A 22438-nucleotide genomic window follows, 5' to 3' on the forward strand; every position below is an offset into this window, starting at 1 on the left:
TGGACATAGTGTCAGAAAGAGACAATAAAAATGTGTTTTTAAAGGAAAAAAAAGCAAATTATAGAATGATGTGTATAGTATGATCATATCATGCTATGATCATTTTTAAAAAAAAAAACCTCATGTATGAGTGTGTGTAAATGCATAGAAAAAGATCTGTAAAAATGCTAAACTCCTGTTGCTTATGAGCCTAGGCATGGGATTACATGTGTGGATGAATGGAGACTTTTTTCCCCCTCTGTATACTTCTTTGTTTTTTGAAATACTTTTACAATCAAAATGAATTACTGTTATAATTTTTAAGTTAAAAAATGAGGGATAAATCAGATACCATGCATTTCTGAAAGTTCCCAAGGAAGAATCCTGGGGGCAGTAGCATATTTGTTACAGTACAATCACAGTGTGCTACTGTGCAGTGCGATGAGAACAGCTTCCAATGCGTGCTATGTGGCCTTGGGAAAGACACATTTTTGAGCCTCAGTTTTCTTGTGTAGAAAATGTAGATAATACCTGCGTCATTTATTTTATTGAACAGTTGCAAAGATGAAATGGAAAAGCATTTTAAAAATTATGAAGCCCTATAAAAATGCAAAGGATGTTTAATATTTCACGTACCAGTCAATTGGGCCACTTTTTTGAACAACAGTTAATAATATCAAAATCGAGTTCCAAGCAGAAATTTAGATGATCTCTTAGCATTTGTTTTAACAGAATTCTTCATTTCCTGGTTAGGTCTTACATGGCAGCAGTGTAGGTATTTTACTTAAATATTGCAGAGTGTTTTGTGTTTGTATGAGAGATTCTGCTGCAGATGGGTTTTAGCAATACCCTTATATCATACCCTCCACCCCACCCATCTTTGTGCCAACCAGCTTGGACATATTTAATTAATTAACAAACTCTTACTTACTTAGCACTTAACTTTGTGCCTGGTATGCCCCTGTGGGTAGATGGCCAGATATTCGGGTTTGTCTGAGACTGTCACAGTTTATGCTTTCTGTCCCATTTAATTGCTAATAGTGTCCTTTTCACTCTCAAAAGTGTCCTAGTTTTAATGATCAAGTATATGGAAACTCTACTATGGTCACCTATGGGGCATGAAAGGAAACATAGGAAGTCCTTGGCCTACAAACACCAGACTAACAAATTTCTTTTCCCATAGCCCCTCCCCACCACTGGAAATGTCCATATTACTTGCAGGGGAGCCATTGCAGAAACTGTGAGTCTTGTGGAGACTTGGTGGACTTAGAGGTCAAGGCAGAATCAAGGCTGAGAAGAGCTGGTATGGATTTCCAGAGGGTCACCTTACAAATTGTCCTCCTCTGCAAAACCTCCTCCCTCAGACCATTTCTCTTTATTGCATTGCCTAGTCCTCCTGGTCAGAGATTTATTTGGGGAAAACCAGCATTCTATTTTCAATAGTGCAAATGGGTTGGACAATGTTTATGAAATTGATTTTTCCCCCCTCCTAAGACGAAGCTGGATATGTGCTTGCACAGAGGAAGGGGAGTGTTTCTGGGAGGAATATGGATGGAAAGGAAAACGTAATTTTGGAGCATGGTACATTCTGGGGAGTGAGACTCTCCCTTAGGTCAAACTAGAGACAAAAGGAGCCGGGGAGCCATGAGAGTTGCGGGCAGAAAGGAAGGTGGGTGTCAAAGATACGCAATAGTTATTGGGGAAAAAATGTTGACTTGTGCACAACCTGTGTCTTGGGGCAAAAAGGAACATTCTTTCTCTGCCACCTGCTACTCCTGCTTCTCCTTCTCTGTCCTACATGGCCCAGAACCCCAGAATTCAAGCCAGTGCTAGACTATGTGCTATATAAGTCTGGGAATGAGACTTCTAGTATAGCATCATTTCTGTAGGAGTGTGTATTCTTGGGTCCAATCAATGAGCTTACCAGTACATTTTGGGACACACCCTTTCATAAGGTGGGAACTGCCTGTATAAGACCTGGTCCCCATGCTGGAGGGGTTCAAAGTCACTAGATTTAAGGGAGACCAGTTAATGAATAGGAAACTACTGGAGAGCAATTAAGTGCCAACTGTAGGGTAGTGGCTCTAAGTATAATACGAATTTATGTTAAGGGGAGCCCAGAAATGGTGGTATGTGGGTTCATCGAAATCTTCTCATAAGATAGCATGACTGATCTGTGCTAAGAATATACCTGGATAGCAAGAGGAGGGAGGAGAAAATTTTAAGTTGTGACAGAAGTCACCTGGAGCTAAGGTTTGGCATCGGACGTGCACATAGACGGGGTAGGCTGTGAAGAGGAATCAAGCCTGATGGAAGCAAAATGACCTTCTGAGAAGCAGTGGGCAACTGGCTCGGCTAAGGTCAGATGGAGTCAAACATTTCCTGCAAATTAAAGTTCACAAAACATATCACTTGAAACTTGTGCACATTTCACGTGACTGAACACTTTGAGGCAATAAATCCTGACAGCATTTTTCAGGTGGATGATTTCATGTGGCTAAAGTTCAGATGAGGTGAGGATCAGATCTTGGAAGTCTGGGAATCCAGATTAAGGACTTTGGACTTGATGAAAGAGTCCATATGTGGTGTTATTGAAAATGCTTGATTAGGGTTGGAACGTTGGCCTTGGGCTGTTACATAGGATGAAGGAGGGAGAAGTCAGGGAGGCCATTTAGGAAGCTGCTGTGATAGGCCAGGAGGGAGGAGTTGAGTACCTGGACCAGAGTGGAAGCAGCAGATTGGAGAAAGAACAAATCTGAGAACTGTTGTAGAAATGGAAGCAACAGGACTTAGAGATGGCACGGGAAGAGCCAGAGCAGGCCCTTGGGTTTCTCAGGGTAACTTAAATACAAGAGGAAGCTTTATTGGAAGTTCATGTTCACGTGAAAGCTTCTTACCTGTGGAGCCTCCCATGCCCTTCTAGTGAACTCCCCTTTCCAAGGAAACCCTATAGCACCTATTCAGTAACTTAATTCTGCAAAAATTCAGACTCCTCCAATGGAAGTTTTAAAGCATTCATTCGCTAACTTGATTTTGCAAAATTAGGTTAGTGAAAAAGTGCTATAAGATTTCTGACCTGGGAGACATAAGCATGTAAGTCATTCTATTGCCAGTTTTGGTGGAGGGTAGTGACAACTACCAGTGCTTCAAAAAAGAGTGACATGTCCAGAGTCTGTTCACATAGAAATGAATGCTTTTACGCTTCATAACCCCTGTGCCCTTCCTGTGAACCCCATCTCCCCAGGAAACCTTAAAGCACCAATTTGCTAACCTAATTTGTAAAAGGAGGTTAGTGAATCAATGCTGTATGACTTTCATGGAAATATTTGAAATTAATTAACCTTGTCAGCTTTTATTTGCATAGGTTCTCTTTCAACTATATCTATCCCCCCCAGTACAACTTTTTAATAAGATTGGTTTTAAACAATGAGACTTAGAGAATCTGTGTACAAAGAGCTTGAAGAATTTAAATACATGGGTTTATTATTAACACAATAGCAAATATATCAAGGAAACACGCCCCATGAAAAGTGTTTCAAAGAAACACAAATCTGCTCTGAGAAAGGTCTGTACCCAATAAGTAAGCCCGAAGAGGCATGTTTGCTTGGTGATGCCCAACAGATAAGCCTGGCAAACCTCGGTGTGATTGAAGAAGCCAGTTTGAGACTCAGCCTAGTCTAGGCAAGCTACTGGCACCTGCTGCTCTCGACGAACCTCGGCACAATGGTGTTCGCATTTTGGAAGGTCTTTCTCATCCTAAACTGCCTTTCAGGTAAGGAAAGGATCTCCAAACCACCACAGATAATTGGAAATGGAGTTTCCTTTTAAACTAAAATTGCACATTTTTACATAGAATTTTTCCCTCCTGTACTTCAAAGGAATTGCTATTAGTATGCTCATTTTCAGAGCTCTTGCTTAGCAAATATGTGTCACGCTGATATTTTAGCGGGGGGAAGCCTATAATATAATTGTTTTATGGAGCTCCTGAATTAAACTTTTTTCAGAAAAAAATGACAGTATCTTTCTTTACTTAGCTTCAAAAGTGAACAAATGAATTTACTCTGAAATCAAAGTTTGTGCTAAGGATGATTTTTTTCTCTGTTTTACCTTAATAAAACAGCAGGCAGAGCCTGGGTTGGAGGACCTGCCGTGGCTTACACATGGGAAGAGTAGAGATTTAATGAATGCTTTACTATCTAATATTTCTTAGGGAGTTGTGGTTTTCTAATCCTAAGACTGTATTTTGAAAAATATGTGAGTGATTTATCGTTGTGCACAATATGGGTGATTTCAGGGATTTGAGCTGAACAAAATCACTTTTAGAGTCAAAATTCTGATGTTGGTTAGACCTAGGAGAGATCACTAATTCAGAAAGCCCCTTGGTTAGTTTTTTTTCAAATACCAAATACATTTTGAATCTGTTCCTATGATAAGTTAGGTCCATAGTAGATACAATAATATCATTTATCAAAAAAAGAGGACTTTTTAAAGCCATCAGTAATATTGGGCAGTCATTAAAATAAGGTTTACTGAGCATATTTAATGACATAAGAAAATGCTCAGGATAAAACATTAAGTGAAAAAGCAGGATACATACACATGCTTAGAATAAATTACTAAACGATTATATATATACTGAAGTGTTCATGGTGATTATCTTTGGGTGATGGGATTATAAATGATTCTGATTTTATTTTCCAACTTTTCCATACTTTCCAGTTTTTTTACAAAGAATATTATACTATTTTATAACTAGAAAAAAATATTACTTTTCAAAACTGTCTGATATTTAGTAATAGTTCTTTAAATATTCATTGTTAAATGTTTAAACATAAATGTTGTATGGAGTCAAATGTCACTAAAAGGCAATACTGCATTATCCAGTGACCTAAACAGGCCTTAGAGCTGGAAACACATGTTACTATTTTCCCTTCCTCCTGGGAATATTCATTTAAATTTAACTTTAAACAGTCAAAGTCTTTGTCCCTTCTTAAAGGGCTTCCAGTCATTAGGCAATTGGGTTGACCCCTGGGCTTTCTGCACCAGCCCTCCAAGATTGCAACAACATCGACTTTCCTATGTGAGGCCTTACACTGGCGTATACTAGACACAGGGTTTGGAACAGTTGCAAGAATGATTTTCACTATAACTAACATATTTATAATTTAAACTGATTATAAATGTAATGTATGGCCATTGTAGAAAGATTGAAAAATATGAAAATGTATAATAAGAAAATAAAAATCACCTGCAGTCTTACCACTCAAATTTGGGTAAATTATATTTTCTTTGAAAGTGTATATATTACATTAAAATTGTGTTTATACCTTGTGTACAATTTTTTTATTGTTTGAAAAAATTATTTGGCATGATATCAGGATCTTATTTAATTGTGACTTTTAGAACAAGGCCCAATCAGAGTGACCGATAAATACTTCTGAGCGTTTTTTTTTCTTAAATTATTATATAGCTGGTTTTGTTGGTGTATAGTGCATATTGTATATCTATACATATGTGATGTAGCTGGCCCAAAGCAAAATATAGTAGCGTCAGTCCAGCAAAAGGAATGGAAATGCGGTATAATATGTTGCTATTTGCTGTGCTTACATGTGTATGGAAGTCAGAGAAAGGAAGATTTCAGTAATCCATACCTGGCATAAGCAGTGTCCCTCAGTTGATCCAGATATGGCTGTGCGACAACTGATAATATTTCCATCAATGTGCAATTTGATGCATTACCTGGACTTGTTTCAGAGAGAATGTCACTTTTTGGTGTTAAGCATGGTGCCTGGCACGTAGTGGGTTCATAGTAAACATTTGTTGAAAGAATGAATCACCTCCCCAAACCTCAAACATGATTTTAGTATACATATTTGAAATTGATTTTCTGTACAACTAAGCAGGACAGATTTTATTTTAATCAAACTATTTTCAATGACTTCTTAAGAAGTCTTAAGTTCAATTTCAATTCAGGAAAATTAATTTTAATCAAACTTTTCTTCTGAAAAATATTCATGTATATCATTTTAGGCACTTGTAATATGTATTACTCATCTCTTGGAAAGATATTTTAATATGGTTTTCATTTTCTGGAGGTATGTGCTATGCATTTTAAAGCAGTAATATATTTGAACTTTGGTTTTGCAGTCAAATCCAAAAAAATTGAGTGATCATTTGGTTATACTTGTTTCCTAATTTAAAAATGAAGTAATTATACATGAAGTTGCTGGAAATTAAATCAGTTCAAATGCATCAGGTTCAAATGCATATGGCTATTTGGGAGACATTTTTGTTGTAGTATATTAGAATAAGAATAATCCTACTGTGAGCAAAGTGCTTGCCACATTGTAAGCATTAAATAAATGAACGAACAATCATTACCAAAACACAAGATATTGAAAAATATTTTTAAAATGTTGATTAATTTAACTGTATATACTTCGGATTATTTTACTTTAATAACAAGCACTGGTTTTTAAAAGAGGTCACACATATTTCAGTCACATGTATCTTTGTCTTGTTTTTAAATTCAGTCAAATCAGTGAGGAAAATTGCAGTCCTGGGTTTTGTTTAAATCAGGTACTAATCTTCACTCTACCATTTATTCACAGTCCTGTTAATAGAGGTTTTTCTGACTTTTTCAATTTTTAAATAACTTCTCAATTTAGAATGAATTAATCCAAAGGAGGGGAACTTTTTTTTCCCCCTGATGATCACAGAATCACTTCCAATTTAAGACTAGATTTGCACTGTTTATTATCCACATGTGACTATGTACATTTAAACTAATTCAAGTTAAGTAAAATTATAAAGTCAGTTCCTTAGTCTCACTAGCCACATTTTGGGTCCTCAATAACTGCATATGGGCTGCTGGATTGGACAGTGTAGAGATAGAACATTTCTGTCATCTCAGACAAGCTCAGAGGTTTAAGTAATGTGCACTAATTGAATGATATAATATTTCTTAAAGGCTCGTCTGGAAATATATAGCTCTTAGCTCTGAGGTGTATTGTCATTGTATCATGGTTGAACAATGTCTGAAAACCATTTTTTCTTCAGAATTTAATTGGTTATGGTGCTGAGTATTGGGAATCTCGGTAACCAAATGGTCTGGAAGTTTTGCCTTGCTAATTGTTACCTATTTATAGGACAATGTGTAGTATTCTTAAAAATATATTGTCTCACTTTAAATTTTGAAATTATCATCCTAATTCTAAGGTGATATTACTAAACTTTTATAGATCTCAAATTAGTTATATGTTTATATGTTTTCTACTTTTTAAAATGTTAGAAATGTTTGATTCAGACTTACAGTTCCCAAATCCTTGATTTTCATTTACCTCCATTCTGGTCTCTGCTACAAATGGCTTTGTGATGTATTGACATAGCAGGTAGAGATTGTGTCTGTCTTGTTCATTATCATTTCCTCAGTGTTTACTACTGTTTATGGCACAAAATAGGTGCTCAACTGATATTTGTTGCTAGGCTCCATGGCCTCTTCTATGGCTTGCCTTGTGGGAATACTATGCTTATTTTGCCCTCAAGTACTTTTGCTGAGAGTGGCTCTCAAAGGGTATTTTTGTGCCTTACCTGGTCATAAGTTCCCATCATTAGCCAATCCCATAACAGACACTGGGACCCAAACTAGAGAACAAAAACAATGGCCAAATAGTGTCTCCAAAATCTGTTTTTAGGGAAAAGGTTCCGGAGACTTTAATGGCCACCAAATCCTCAGTTCTATCCTTTTTATTTTGAGCATTTCAAAGACATTTGGAAGTCATCATTTAAGCACAGCTAGAGATGTGGCTAACTTCCAGGAGAAATGCAATGGGCTCTTTGAGAGCAGGAGAGAACCACTTTTCCCTTCAGTGGAGGAAACCAGCTTTCTCCAGTGAAATTTTTGTTAGAAAGAGTAGCTGCTTTCTGAAGACCAATTTCCTTTCTGGGGTGGCATTATAGGAACCAGGAGAGAATGGGGAGGAGAATATTGGGAAGAGGGAAACTGCATGGAGTTAAAAGGTGCTGCATTCATGTCTACACTCAAGCACTTTTCTCAATTCATCAAGACATTGGTTGCCATGTGAACAGCCAGCTTCTGGCAGGAAAGCAGCTGGACCAGGTGGCCTGGCTGTGACAGAGAACACAGGAAACTAGGGGTAATCAGTACAATGGTTTGCTTTTTCTTTTACTTTTTCAAAATGTTTGTCAATCCCGTAAGTTCCTTTTGTCTAACTGCTGCCATTAAGTAAGAAAAATACGAAGTAAAGAAGTCATTGGGTATGCAAAATTGGGAAGGAGAACAAGAATTTGTCTTTTTATACTATTTCCTCTGAGCCTCCCATGATCTCTGTATCCTCATTCGCCCCCCTCGCCTTCGTCTGTGACCCTGCAGGCAGCTAGGGCTCTCACTCCAGCCTCCCTGCAACACAGACAGCATCTCTTGAACTTGACTTTCTCTTCCAATACTTACCTGCCAGTCCCATGCCCCATCCTGGAGAACTTTCATAGTCTCTTACTTCGCAATGGATAATAACCAGTTAATCAGATGAGCCAGTGCCTGTAGTGTTACCAAACTACAGCCTACTACAGCCCTTTGGAAAATGCTTACATATTACTATTTCAGTATAGTGGCAGGCTGGAGTTTTGGGTACGGGGCTCTTTGGTGTTCCTCTAAATCATATTGGCAGCTAATTATCTCACCCTCTGTAAGGCAAACAGTTCTCAAAATTTGCCATCTCAGGACCATTTTATACTCAAAAATTGAGAGAGATTTTTGGTCTGGACAATGGGATACAGACCTGTTTTTCCTTGCTTCTCCCTGCTAAGCACAAGTATAAACCCTGGAAATAACGCAAGAGACAACTAAGGGAGAACCTCTGAAAGGTGGTAAGAAGAAAGCAAACTGGTTTGGGAGCCTAGGAAAAACAAAGAGGCAGGATAGCTTAGGTTTTTCTCACCCAACAGTAGAAGGGGACCTAGTCCTGGCATTTCCTGATCCTCAACCTAGCAACAGAGGGCACCCCAGGGAAGCTCATTCCTCCCCCAGATCAAATGGGAATCCCTCTGACGAAGTCAGGTGAGCACAGCACCACTAGCAAGGGAGCATCAGCAGAAGCCCCACCAAAAATAGTGGACAAAAGAAGAATTCTCCTTCTCCCTGGGCCTGAGACTCCCACTTTCACCTAGAGATATCCAAGTGGCAAGGTAGAACAGACAGGAAGCATAAAGCCTCAGCAAGTGGTCCAGTCTGGGAAAGCTCTTTGTCTCTTTGGGTCTTTGACTGTCCTCCTCCACCCTGACAGAGACACCAGGGGGTACCAGTAGGAGTGTACCACCATACCCATCCTCCACTGAAACACACCTGGCAGCCTGACCTAGGAAAACCTTTCTGCTCCCTCAGGCAGCATAATTAGGGACAAATGGAAGCCCCAGTGATACCAGAGAAACCAGACAGACCAGAACAACATTACTAAGATCCTGTAAATTAAACTGCTATTAGAACCACAGACCATAAAAGTAGGCCAAGACCTGTGTGTGAAGCATAAATAAGGTGACTGTTTGCTAAAATAAATGATTCAAAATAGGAATCTCCTAATATAATAGATAAAATGTTCAAACAAAAATCATCTGTCATACCAAGAATCAAGAAAATCACAACTTGAATGAGAAAAGACAATCAACTAACACCAACATCGAGATGAATCAGGTGTTGGAATTACCTGACAAGGATTTCAAAGTCGCCAGCATAAAAATGCTTCAACAATCAGTTGCAAATTCTCTTAAAAGAAGTGAAAAAATATAAAGTTGCAGAAAAGAAAAAGAAGTTATAAAAATATTAATATAAAAAAGAAGGAAATTCTATCATTTGCAACAACATGGATGAACCTGGGGAATATTATGCAAAGTGAAATAAGCCAGACACAGAAAGATAAATACTGCCCGATCTCACCTATATGTGGAATCTAAAAAAGTCGAACTCATAGAATTAGAGAGTAGAATGGTGATTACCAGGGGCTGAGGGGTGGAGGGAATGGAGAATCTGGGGAAGTTGACTAAAGGGTACAAAGTTCTAGTGACACAGGAGGAATAAGTTTTCAAGACCTATTGCACAGCAAGGTGACCACAGTTAATAATAATGTATTGTATATTTCGAAATTGCTAAAAGAATAGATTTTAAATATTCTCACTACATAAAAATGGTAAATACGTGAGGTGATGGATATGTTAATTAGCTTGATATACTCATTCCACAATGTATACATATATCAAAAGATCACACCGTATGCAATTATTTGTTAATTAAAAATAAAAATGTAAATTAAAAAACAAGAATCCAACAAAGGTCCATGCATTGCAATTTTATACTATTTCCCTGAAGGCCCTTTTAATCAACAGAGTCACTCTCGATTTCCTTTTTTTCTCCTTGGAATTATTTTTTGAATAAAACTGGATTGTTTGCCCCCCTTGAAAAAAAATTAAATAGAAAGTATAGACTTGAAAAATATAATGAAAATAAAAAACTTGCTGATGGACTCAATAGCAGAGCAGAGATGACAGAAAATAGAATCTATGTCTGGTGAAAATATCCCTTAGGAATGAAGGAGAAATAATGGAAATAATGAGAGTCTCAGTCAAAAAAAAGCAAAAAGATTTGTTACTAGTAGACATATCCTTAAGGAATAGCCAAAGGAATTTCTCAAACAGAAAGTAAGCGATAGAAGAAAGAATCTTGGAGCATCAAGAAGGAAGAAGGACCAAAAGAAAGAGCAGAAATATGAGTACATATAATAGACTATCTTTTACTCGTGAGTTCTATAAATCTTATTTAATGATTGAAACTGAAATCATAAAACCATCTTAAACTCAAGACAATAATATTTAAAAGTTGGGCAAGATAAATGTACCTAAATGGAAATGAGGTTTACATACTTTACTCAAAGTGGTAAAATATTGATACCAGTAGACTGTTATGACTCATATATGTACATTGAATACCCAGAGCAACCACGATGAAAACTATATAAAGATATATGCTTTAAAGCTATATATAAAGATATATGCTTTAAAATCAAGATAGAATTATAAAAAAAAGTCCAGGTAACTGACAGGAAGGCAAAAAAAGTGAAGCAGAGGAATAAGAATCAAAAGAAACAAACAGAAAACAAATAACAAAATGGCAGACTTAAGAGCTAACGTATCAATAGTTATATTAAACGTAATTACATTGATGTAAATTCGACTACAGTAGTCCCCCCGTACCTGTGATTTCACTAAGATTTCAGTTACCTGTGGTACAGTACAATAAAATATTTTTTGAGAGAGAAAGATCACATTCACCTAACTTTTATTACAGTATATTATTATAATTGCTATATTTTATTATTCATTATTATTGTTAATCTTTTACTGTGCCTAGTTTATAAATTAAACTTTATCATAGGTATGTATGTACAGGAACAAATATAGTAGACGTAGGGTTCCTTACTATCCACGGTTTCAGGCATCCACTGGGAACCTTATAACAGATCCCCCTCAGATATGGGGGGACAATTGTGTATGCTACTCACAGGAAACTCACATTAAATTTAGTGACATAGGTAGATTGAAAGTAAGAAGAGAAAAAATATATACCATATAAATATAATTTTAAAAAATCTAGAGTAGCTATATTAATATCTGGTAAAGTAGACTTCAGAGCAGATAAAATTCCTAGAGACAAAAAGAGACATTACCTAATGATAAAAGGGTCAATCCAGCAGGAAGACATAACGATTCTTAATGTGTACATACTAAAGAAGAAGGTCTCAGAATTCATGAACAGAAACGGATTGAGCTAAAAGAAGAAAGAGACAAATCCACAATTACAGTGGAAAATTCAACACCCCTTATCAGAAACTGAAAAGTCTAGTAGACAGAAGAACATCAGCAAAGATATGGAAGATCTTAAAAAGACAATCAATTAATAGGATCTAATTGAATATTTTTATCATTCCATCTCAATTTATTCATAGTGTTTTAAATTACATCTCTTGGTATAGAGCACTCTATCCAACAACAGCAGAATGCACTTTTCTCTCAAGCACCTACAGAACATTCAGTAAGGTAGCCCATGTGCTTGGCCATAAAACAAACCCAAACAAATTTCAAATAATTGAAATCATACAGAGTATGCTCTCTGACCACAATGGAATGAAACTAGAAGTTGGTAACAGAAAAGTCTCTAAACACATTAAAATTAAACAACACACTACTAAATAATCCATGGATCAAAAGGAAGTCTCAAAGGGAATTTTTTAAAAGTACGTAGAACTGGACTGGGCGTGGTGGCTCATGCCTGTAATCCTAGCACTCTGGGAGGCCGAGGCGGGTGGATAGTTTGAGCTCAGGAGTTCGAGACCAGCCTGAGCAAGAGCGAGACCCCGTCTCTACTAAAAAAATTGAAAGAAATTAGCTGTACAACTAAAAATATATAGAAAAATTAGCCGGGCATGGTGGCGCGTGCCTGTAGTCCCAGCTACTTGGGAGCCTGAGGCAGGAGGATCACTTGAGCCCAGGAGTGTGAGGTTGCTGTGAGCTAGGCTGACGCCATGGCACTCTAGCCAGGGCAACAGAGTGACACTCTGTCTCAAAAAAAAAAAAAAAGTACGTAGAACTGAGTGAAAATGACAATACAACATATAGAAATATGTAACACACAGCTAAAGCAATGCTGAGAGAGAAATTTATAACACTAAATGCTTACATTAGAAATGAAGAAAGGTCTTAAGCCAATAATCTAAATTTCACAACAAGGAGCTAGAAAAAGAAGGCTAAAATAAACCCAAAGCAAGTGGAAGGAAGGGAATAATAAAGAGTGGAAATCAATGGAATCGAAATAGAAAAACTATAGGGAAAAATCAATGAAACGAAAATCTGTTTCTTTGAAAAAAAATCAATAAAATTGACAAACCTCTAGCAAGACTAATAAAAATAATAAGAGATAAGACACAAATCACTAATATCAGAAATGAAACATGGGTTATCACGACAGATCCTGCAGTCATTAAAACATTTTGAGGGACTATCAACAACTTCACATTCATATATTTGACAGCTTAGAAAAAAATGGGCCAATTTCTCAAAAACAGCAAACTGCTAAACTCACCCCATATGCAATAGATAATCTGAATAGCTCTATAACCATTAAAGAAATTGAATTCATAATTTTAAAAGTTCCTCTCTCATGAACTTAGATGCAAAAATCCTTAACAAAACACTAGCAAATTGAATCATGCAATGTATGAAAAGAATTATACCCCACAACCAAGTGGGATTTATTTCAGGTTTGTAAGGCTGGTTCAACATTCAAAAACCATTCATTGTAATTCACCATATCAACAGGCTAAAGACAAAAATGTGATCCTATCAATTGATGCAGAAAAAGCATTTGACAAAATTCAAAACTCATTAATGATTTAAAAAAAAAAACTCTTAGAACAGAGGTTAGGAATAGAGGGCGTATTCGTTTACCAGAGCTGCTGTAACAAAATGCCACAAACTGGGTGGCTTAAAACAAAAGAAATTTATTCTCTCACAGTTCTGGAGGCTAAAAGTCCTAAATCAAACTGTTGGCAGAGTTGGTTTCTTCTGGGAAGTTTCGAGGGAGAATCTGGGCCGTGAGTTTCTCCTAGATGGCTTCCGGCAATTCTCGGTATTCCTTGGCTTATAGATGCATCACTCCAATCTCTGCCTCCATCTTCACGTGGCCTTTCCCTCTGTGTGTCTGTGTGTCAAATCCCTCTCTCCTTTTTTTTTACAAAGACAGGTTTCTACAAAAGAAATCTCCAGGCCTAGATAGTTTTAGCAAATAATTCTACCAAACCTTTAAAGAATCATTAACATCAATTTTACACATTCTCTTCCGAAAAATAGAAGAGAAGGTGAAGGAACACTTCCAACTCATTTTATTAAGCCATTATTACCCTGATACCAAAACTCTTAGCAATTCAGGCCCACCCTAAATCCATGATGATCTCATTTCGAGATCCTTAATTATATCTGCAAAGACCTTATTTCTAAATAAGCTCACATTCACAGATATTAGGTGTTAGGACTTGGACTTATCTTTCTGGGAGACACAATTCAACCAACTACAGAGGAGAATTGCCTCAACTTGATAAAGAGCAACTGCAAGTCACCTAGAGCTAACATTGTACTTAATGGTGAAAGGCTGAATGCTTTCCCCTACGATTGGGAACAAGGCAAGGATGTCTAGTCTCACCTCTTATTCAACATAGTACTGGAAGTTACAGCCACTGCAATTAGGCAATAAAAGAAATAAAATGTATACAGATTGGAAAGGAAAAAAGAAAACTCTCTACTCAACAAATGACTAGCATTGAGATTATATAGAGAATGCCAAAACTCAATTCTAAAAAAAACCCTAAACAATGCAATTAGAAAATGGGCAAATGATATGAACAGACATTTCACTGAAGAAGATGTACAAATGGCAAATCGTCCCATAAAGAGATGTTTAGTATCATTAACTATTAGGGAAATGCAAATTAAAACCCCAGTAACATACTAGTGCACACCTGCCAGAATGGCTAAAGTAGAAAATAGTGACAACATGAAATGCTAGTGAGGATGCAAAAAAACTGGATCTCTCATGCATTATTGGTGGGAATGTATTAATAGTACAATCACTCTGGAAAAAAGTATGGCTGTTTTTTATAAAACTAAACATACAGCTACCATATGACCCAACAATTGCATTCTTGGGCATTTGTCCCAGAGAAATGAAAATTTATGTTCACACCAAAATCTGTACATGAATGTTCATTGGAATTTTATTCAATAAGCAAAAACTGGAAACAGTCCAGATGTCCTTAAATGGATAATGGTTAAACAAACTGTGGTATATGTACACCTTCAAATACTACTAAACAATAAAAAAAAAAAAACTACTGATACATACAACATCCTTGGGTGAATTTTTAGGTAATTATGCTGAGCGAAATGAACCAATTCCAAAAAGTTACCATGATTCCATTTATATAACATTTGTGAAATGACAAAATTTTGGAAATGGAAGACAGATTAGTGGTTGCCAATGGTTAGGAACAGGGATGAGATGCAGGAGTAAGGTGGGTGTGATTATAAAAGGGTAACATGAAGGATCTTTGTGGGGATGGCACTGTTCAGTATCTTGACTGTGGTGTTGGATACATGGAACTACGCACATAATAAAATTGTATACAACTAAATGCACACACACACACACAGGGGTACAAGGAAAACTGGAGAAATAGGAATAAGGTCAGTGGGTTGTATCAACGTCAGTAACCCAATTGTGATATTATACTATAGCTTTAGAAAATATTACCATTGGGTGGAACTGGGTAAGGTGTACATGGAATCTATCTTATTTATTAGAACTGCATGTTAATCTACGACTATCTCAATAAAATTTTTAATTAAAAGTTATCGAGGACCCAAAAGAGCTTTCCCTATGTGAGTTATTTCTATCTATATTTACTGTGTTAGAAATTGAAACTGAAAAAAAATTAAACAGAAAAATACACAAGCACAGGGCTGGGCATGGTGGCTCACGCCTGTAATCCTAGCACTCTGGGAGGCTGAGGCAGGAGGATCGCTCAAGGTCAGGAGTTTGAGACCAGCCTGAGCAAGAGGGAGACCCCGTCTCTACTAAAAATAGAGATAAATTACCAGGACAATTAAATATACATAGAAAAAATTAGCTGGGCATGGTGGCACGTGACTGTAGTCCCAGCTACTGGGGAGGCTGAGGCAGAAGGATTGCTTAAGCCCAGGAGTTTGAGGTTGCTGTGAGCTAGGCTGATGCCATGGCACTGTAGCCCAGGCAAAAGAGCAAGACTCTGTCTCACAACAACAACAACAACAAAAACAAAAAAAACAAAAAACACAAGCACATATTCCATCAGCCACCAGAGCAATGACATCATTACCTGTCACATAGCTTCTGGAAAACTCCATTGTGCACTCATGAGAGGATGAGAATGAAAAAGAAAAATAACATCATAGTATTATTGTGAATTAATTTTAATCTTGCAGGCTCCCAAAATGGTCTTAGGGATAGGCTGACCAACTCATTCTGGTTTGTCTGGGATTTTCTTGGTTTAAAATAGTACTAAAAGTCCTAGCAAAATCAGCGTGGTTCACCTGAGACTTACCCAATTTTAAAACTAAAAGTCCTACATCCAAGGAACCATCTTGGTCCTGGGAAAACTGGGCTGGTTGTTCTCCATACTCACAGACCTTTTGGAGTCCCAGGACAAGACTTTAAGAACCTCTGTGTAAGACCATCCTTACATAGAAGGAATTTCCAGTTCAGTGTTATTACTTCACCATCACTTAGGATTTGAGCATCTTCACATTGTAATTTGTTAGAAACTCCCCTCCCCCATCCCAATTACTTGCTCAGCTTTCCTATATGGTCTATTCTGCCTTCTGCTCCTCACCTTGGATTTCTCAAATAAGATGCCTTCGAAAGTGTTTTGTAATGCAAAAGTGTCGTTGGAATATAAATGTGTGCCATTGTCTTTTTGATGATTATCTTTTCAGGTCAGGTTAGTATGGTGCAAGTGACCATCCCAGACAGTTTCGTGAATGTGACTGTTGGATCTGATGTCACTCTCCTCTGCCTCTACACCACCACTGTGGCCTCCCTGGACAAGCTTTCCATCCAGTGGACTTTATCCCATGAGGAGGAGTTGGAGCCAATTTCCGTAAGGACTCATTTACTAAACTCTTCCCCTCTTACAGTTCTGATTGAAAACTATTGGGGAAGGTGTGTGAAGGAATGGTATGCCAGCGATAACAGTGGCAGAACCTCAAATACAAAGAGTTTGAAGACAGCTGTTTAGGGAAGACCATTATCTAAGTGACTTGGCCTTTTTCCTCTCCTCATATTTAGTTATAGCCTGTTATCTCAGTCCTGTGTAGGTCAACAGCAAGTGTATCATGTATTCTAGAGGAGACAGGAATGGTCTTTCTCATAGGTGAAATGAGCAGTAGTTCTGAAAGGCCCTCCCATAGCTCCCTATTATTTCTAGAAGACTCCAATTCAAGTACAAGTCCTGATTGGTCTGAAGATCTCTGCCAAACTTAATACCCAGATTCTGCATGTCAAGTGAGCCAGCTCACTGTGCCAGACTGAGTCCTGACAGAATGAGACTCACCAGATGGATGGAGAGGGCCATAGTGGTGATGAACCCTGGGCAATCAAGGACAGCATGAAATTAGAGAATAGAGGACAGGGTGGGTAGGCATAGGGTCTGGGGAAAGAGGTTGTCAAAAAAGGGTGGGAGAAAGTCAGGGAAGGAGAGTGATTCCACATACAAGCTGCCTATTCCCAGGTTTCCTTCATCGGGCCTTTAGGGAAATTCTTTCTTTAAATTAGCCCGAGGATTAAAATTACATACTCCAAGGGGTGTGTGTGTGTGTGTGAGAGAGAGAGAGAGAGAGAGAGAGAGAGAGAGAATGAGAGAGAGACAGAGAGCACAAGCACACACATGTGCCACGCATGCCTACACACATCCTTTTAGGATAAAGGTCTATAGCTTTCATCAGGTTCTCAAAAGGATGCATGACCCAAAGCAGAATTTAGAAACAAGACAAATCAGTGTGGTTTGGAATAGTCAGATGCAGCTGAGTTGGGCCTTGAAGGAAAGGAAGGGTTTTGATTAGTAAAAAGAGAGTGAGAGCAAGTTAAGTGGGCTGGGGGAGGCCTAGGGACAGAAGTGGAGAAGAAGGCCGGTGTTAGCTCGGAGGAGCCACACTTTGACAAGTGTCACTTCAGCCATTACTGGTCCTTTGGAGGTACTGAGTCCTCTGTTTACTGTAGATCCCGAGCATTTGTTTAGCAGGAAACAGCAATCAGGGGAGGGTCCATCCATACCACCCTCTAATCAAAGTTAAACAATTTTGCTCAGTACTGGTTACCTTGGACAAATATCTGAATCACTCTGTGCCTCTCTAAAATATGGTAGAACAACAATACTCATGGGGAATCAACTGATATAATCTACCTGTAAAACACTTCAAAACATATAAAGCTCCGTAAGTTTTGTCCCTTGTAAACACCATTATCATTATCAACAGGAGCACCACCACCACTACCACCAACAGTGATTCCGCCTGTTTCCATCACCCAAAATGTCCTGACCTGAGACCTTGCATGTTAGAGTCAACTAAGAAATCATTGCTTTCTTTTGCAGATTGCTCTCAAGTTAGATTGTGGATGGCAATAATCACACAATCTTTCTAACTTTTTAAAACTCAGTTTCCTGACTTGTCTTTTCAACACATTCTTTATCTGTAGTGTTGAAATCCTTCCCATTTTAACAGTAGAGGCTGGATTTAGACAGGCATTGCCAATATATTTTGAAATGTTTTCTGCTTGACACTCAAGATGTCCTCAACTGCCTGGAGGCAAGGCAAGGCCAGTCTGAATTCAAAAATTCAAATTCTTCTTTATGCCTCCTCTGACACTGGAATTTACAAGGCCACCTCTTGGTTGAACTGTGTAGCTAGTGAGGAACTGGGAGGGAGCTGCAGGGCTAAAGTATCTTGTGACCAGCGACAAGCTTTTCCTAGATCTGGAGATGCAAGGGAAGAAGGTATAGGTGATTGAACTGAGTGTGACTTGAGCTCAGGACATCTCTTAGAAGCATTTTAAAAAGAAAATCTATTAACAAATAAGTATTTATTGAGTAGCTTATCTGATGGCCATTTGCCTCATTCTCCAAAATATCAGGTGTAGGTGGGGCAAGTAATTTAAGATATCTACTCTTCTGGGATGTCCAAATCAAAGGAGGGCCTCTGCGCTGAGCTGCTGGATCAGGGAGAACATGCTCTCTGATCTTAACACTACATGAGACCTGTGCCTTAGCCACATGGAAGACAAGGTGGAGTAGGGCCAAATCTTGGCTTGGGGACAGTGAAAACCATCCCTCCAAAGGCAAACTTTCTCCTCCTCCTGTTTTCCAGTCTTGCTTCAGCTTACCCTGGTCATATCCCTCCTATAACCATCTTTAAACCTCTACTTTTAAAGAACTAGAATTTCTCCTCGCTCTCCCCACACCCTGCAGGCATGGGCTTCTCTCTGCTTTGCCAGATGTGTAGTTTTGGAGCCCCAGTGGACACTTCCTCATGGAGGTCAGTCCTACTCCTTGCTATGCCACTTACTTACTGGCTAGATGACCTTAGACAAGTCATTTGACCTTTCAGAAGTTCAGTTTCCCATCTGTAAAATGGGACTACTTATCTACCTCATAGGTTTAATGTGAAGATTAAATGAGATGATGCCTATAAAGCACTAGGAAGGCTTCCACAGTGAATGTGACTGTGAGCCATTATTATTATTAATAGCATCATCACTTACACAATGGTGATTTTACGAACTCCCTATTCCATCCATACCCCTGGTGTCCCAGAGGAACTGGGTCATGGCCACTAGGGAACCCAGCCCCACAAGATACACTTAGCGTAGCTGAACAGCTGGGACAGAGCTATTCATGGACATCCCAGCCCAAGACTGGCTTCCAGTTCCACTGCCTGTCAGGTCCCCGTTGCTAAAGGGACTGCCCAGGCCCTTTCTCTGTCTGCTTCTTATCCCTGAACACAGCCTCCTCAACCAAGAGGTTACAGATATCCTGGGCTGAGATGGTAGTTTTTGAAATGGGATTTGGCTTCCATTTCAAGTCTGTTTCCTTTTTGAGCCTTCCATGCATTCAGAATTCTGTAGAGCATATTGTATGTTGATCTAGAAATTACTGGTGGGACATTTTGGGTATGATGCAAAGACTCCTGGGCTATTAGACAATTCTGTGATTTATGGGAGTAAGATGTTGCCAGACTGACCACTGAGTGATTCAGTTCAACTCCTGGGTTGATGTGGCAGTATACCGTGTAGCATTCAGCTCTCAGATCCACCCATTTCTGCTCAAACACAGCACAGCCCGTGCCTCAATACTGAGGGTATGGAGGAAAAGGCAGTCAGTCAGTGTCTAAAAATGGCTCATGCAAGAGACGCCCGGGGAAGATGTAGCTGGACCTCTCAGGTAAGAACACCTATTGGTGTACTACTGGACCCCTTCATTGGAGACTCTAAGGCACTGACACCAGCTTTAAGAGTCGGATGGGAGGGTCTGAGTTTGGTAACAGTCTAGATCAGCACAAGCCCCTTACAAAATTGGTACAGTCTCGAGTTTCCCCTTTCACATCCATGTCTGGTACTCTTTTCAGCCTCCTCCAAAAGACCAGAACCCTCTTGCTGCACTGATCAGGGCAGCGGTCAGCTCTTGCCATAGGCCCATCTTCCCCTCCCCCAAATCATTGTGTTAAAGTAACAACTGACACCGATGCCTGGTGTTTCTCAATACCCAAGGGTGGATGTTATTTCTTATTGACTACGCCCTCCAAGGGATTCCTTTGGTGAATGGAGACTGAAGAAGTATCCCACAAGTCTTCTGACCAGGAGAGCCAGGATATTCATTAGTATGGGTCCTCATCTCAGGGAAGCCTTCCTCTCAGAAAACATGAATAGCTTCAGATAGTCAGTCACTCAGCAGGGAATCTCAGCTGAAAACTTTAGGCCAGGTATGGGTAGGCTAACATGGAAGTTTGGGGTTGTCTGGTGCCTCTCTGGTCACACAGATGGCCTCCTCTTCCACCCAGCCTGTTACTGGTAAAACTACAGACACCTCACCTGCCCATGAACAGAATGTGATTTTGAATTTTGGTGGTGGGGGGGTGTGTGTTCCTTCTCCTCGGGTGCATTTGAAAGTGGAGGAGGTGTTGGTTTGATTGTTATGACTGGGAGTCACTACTGGCATTAGTGGTTGGTGACTAGAAATGCTAAATATCCTGCAATACATAGGACAGAGCCACATAACAAAGAATTGTCTGCCCAAAATGCTGGTGCCACCCTCACTGAGAAACACTACAAGATCTCCCTCCCCACCATCAAATTTGTCTATTCTGTGTCCCATTCCCTCAGGAGTCTATTCCTGATAAATCAACCTAATGCTAAGGTGTTAGAGACTAGTGATAGCTTATTCTGTTCTCTTACAAAGAAATGCATTTAATTAGGGATCTTTCATGCCTTTACCTAAAAGTAGCAACTCAAATGGTGGATACTCAGGCAAATGGCAGACTGGTGAAACAGAGGTTTGGGGGGCAGGAGAGTCTTTCTCTTGGTATGGTATTTTTCCCATGTGCAATCCCAGCCTCCCTAGCACAGTCCAGAGAAAATTCTGGGCTCAAGACTATTGTCACATTACACCCACCCTCTGCTCCCCAACCCCCATGGCTATCCTCTCTATGAGCAGTACAGGAAAGCAAGAAGCTGGAAGGGAAAGAATGGGTGGTTTTCTGTGGCTTCCATGCCCTCCATATTCCCAAAAGGAACCTGCAAAAGCAGCTGTGGAAGATAAAGGTATTTAGTAACTCCAACTCAGACTCAAAATAGAAATAAGATTGAATTCTTTCAACCCTTCTTGTTGATGCTCCAAGCCTCTAGTTAGAAAGCAGAGTCACCAAGCTGAAGAAAAAAATCTTTTAGGACCAATCTGGCTCCCAGCTTCATGGCTTCACGTGAACAGGAACTTGGCACAGTAGGAGCGCAAAGGCTGCTCTGCAAAGAACCAAGGGGGCTACAATTGCAGCTGGCTAATGCTGAGGGCATGATGTGGTGAGCACACTGGCATGGGAAGCATCATGCCAAGGAATAGCAGCAATTGGCAGGAGAAAGGTTGGGCTAGAGTAGGGGATGGAATGTCCCTAAAGGGAGAAGTTTGCTGGGGAATCATCTTTCTGATTTCAGACAGGACTATGAGTGTCATCTTGATGCATTCAGTGGGAATCAGGAGGTCTGGATTCCAGGTCTGCCTGTAAATTGCTTATGTGACCTTGGGAAAGTCACTCTCTCTGTTGGAGCCTTAGTGTCCTTTATAATAGAAGAGGAAGAATTGGAGTTTGCTAGCTGAAGGCCTCTGGGCCAGATTTGGCTAATGAATGTATTTCAGTTGGCCAGGCCAGTATTTTGCTTGTTTGTTTCAGCAGTGTGAATGCCTTGTTTGCACTGGCACTCCAGTTCACCACAGTCCCAACCGTCCCTTATGATCTGACCCCTACCCACCAGCCCCTCCCAGCCATTTCCCATATTTCCAATATCCACCTGGCTCCAGAAGGCTCCTTAACCTTAGAGACCATGAACTAAGCGATCTCTAAGAGCTTCTTATAACTAATGTGCTATTGTGACTACACACATCAGCCTCTAGCATCACCCAGGGGACAGCCAGAGGAAACCTTTGGAGAAAGCAAGGCAACCTGCCATGAATACAGACACAAAAGGCAAATGGGCAAAAGATTATCAAGCACCACTTCAGGGAACACTTGGATGGATTTTCTTAAAGCACGACTCGCCCCTCTC

At 39.3% G+C, this 22438-nt stretch overlaps 1 protein-coding gene across 1 annotated transcript in view; it reads left to right on the top strand.

Moving 5' to 3' along the window:
• The first annotated feature begins 3702 nt into the window (after nt 1-3702).
• The window catches only part of VSIG1 (V-set and immunoglobulin domain containing 1), a 31818-nt gene continuing 13082 nt past the window's right edge, over nt 3703-22438 (top strand). Inside the window, exons 1-3 of the mRNA XM_012644637.1 lie at nt 3703-3751; nt 16567-16730; nt 19959-20066. Coding sequence (XP_012500091.1) covers nt 3703-3751; nt 16567-16730; nt 19959-20066 — 321 coding nt within the window. The remainder of the gene's footprint in view (nt 3752-16566; nt 16731-19958; nt 20067-22438) is intronic.

Source organism: Propithecus coquereli, unplaced genomic scaffold (genome assembly GCF_000956105.1).
Source record: "Propithecus coquereli isolate 6110/MARCELLA unplaced genomic scaffold, Pcoq_1.0 Scaffold104, whole genome shotgun sequence".
Classification (NCBI taxonomy): domain Eukaryota; kingdom Metazoa; phylum Chordata; class Mammalia; order Primates; family Indriidae; genus Propithecus; species Propithecus coquereli.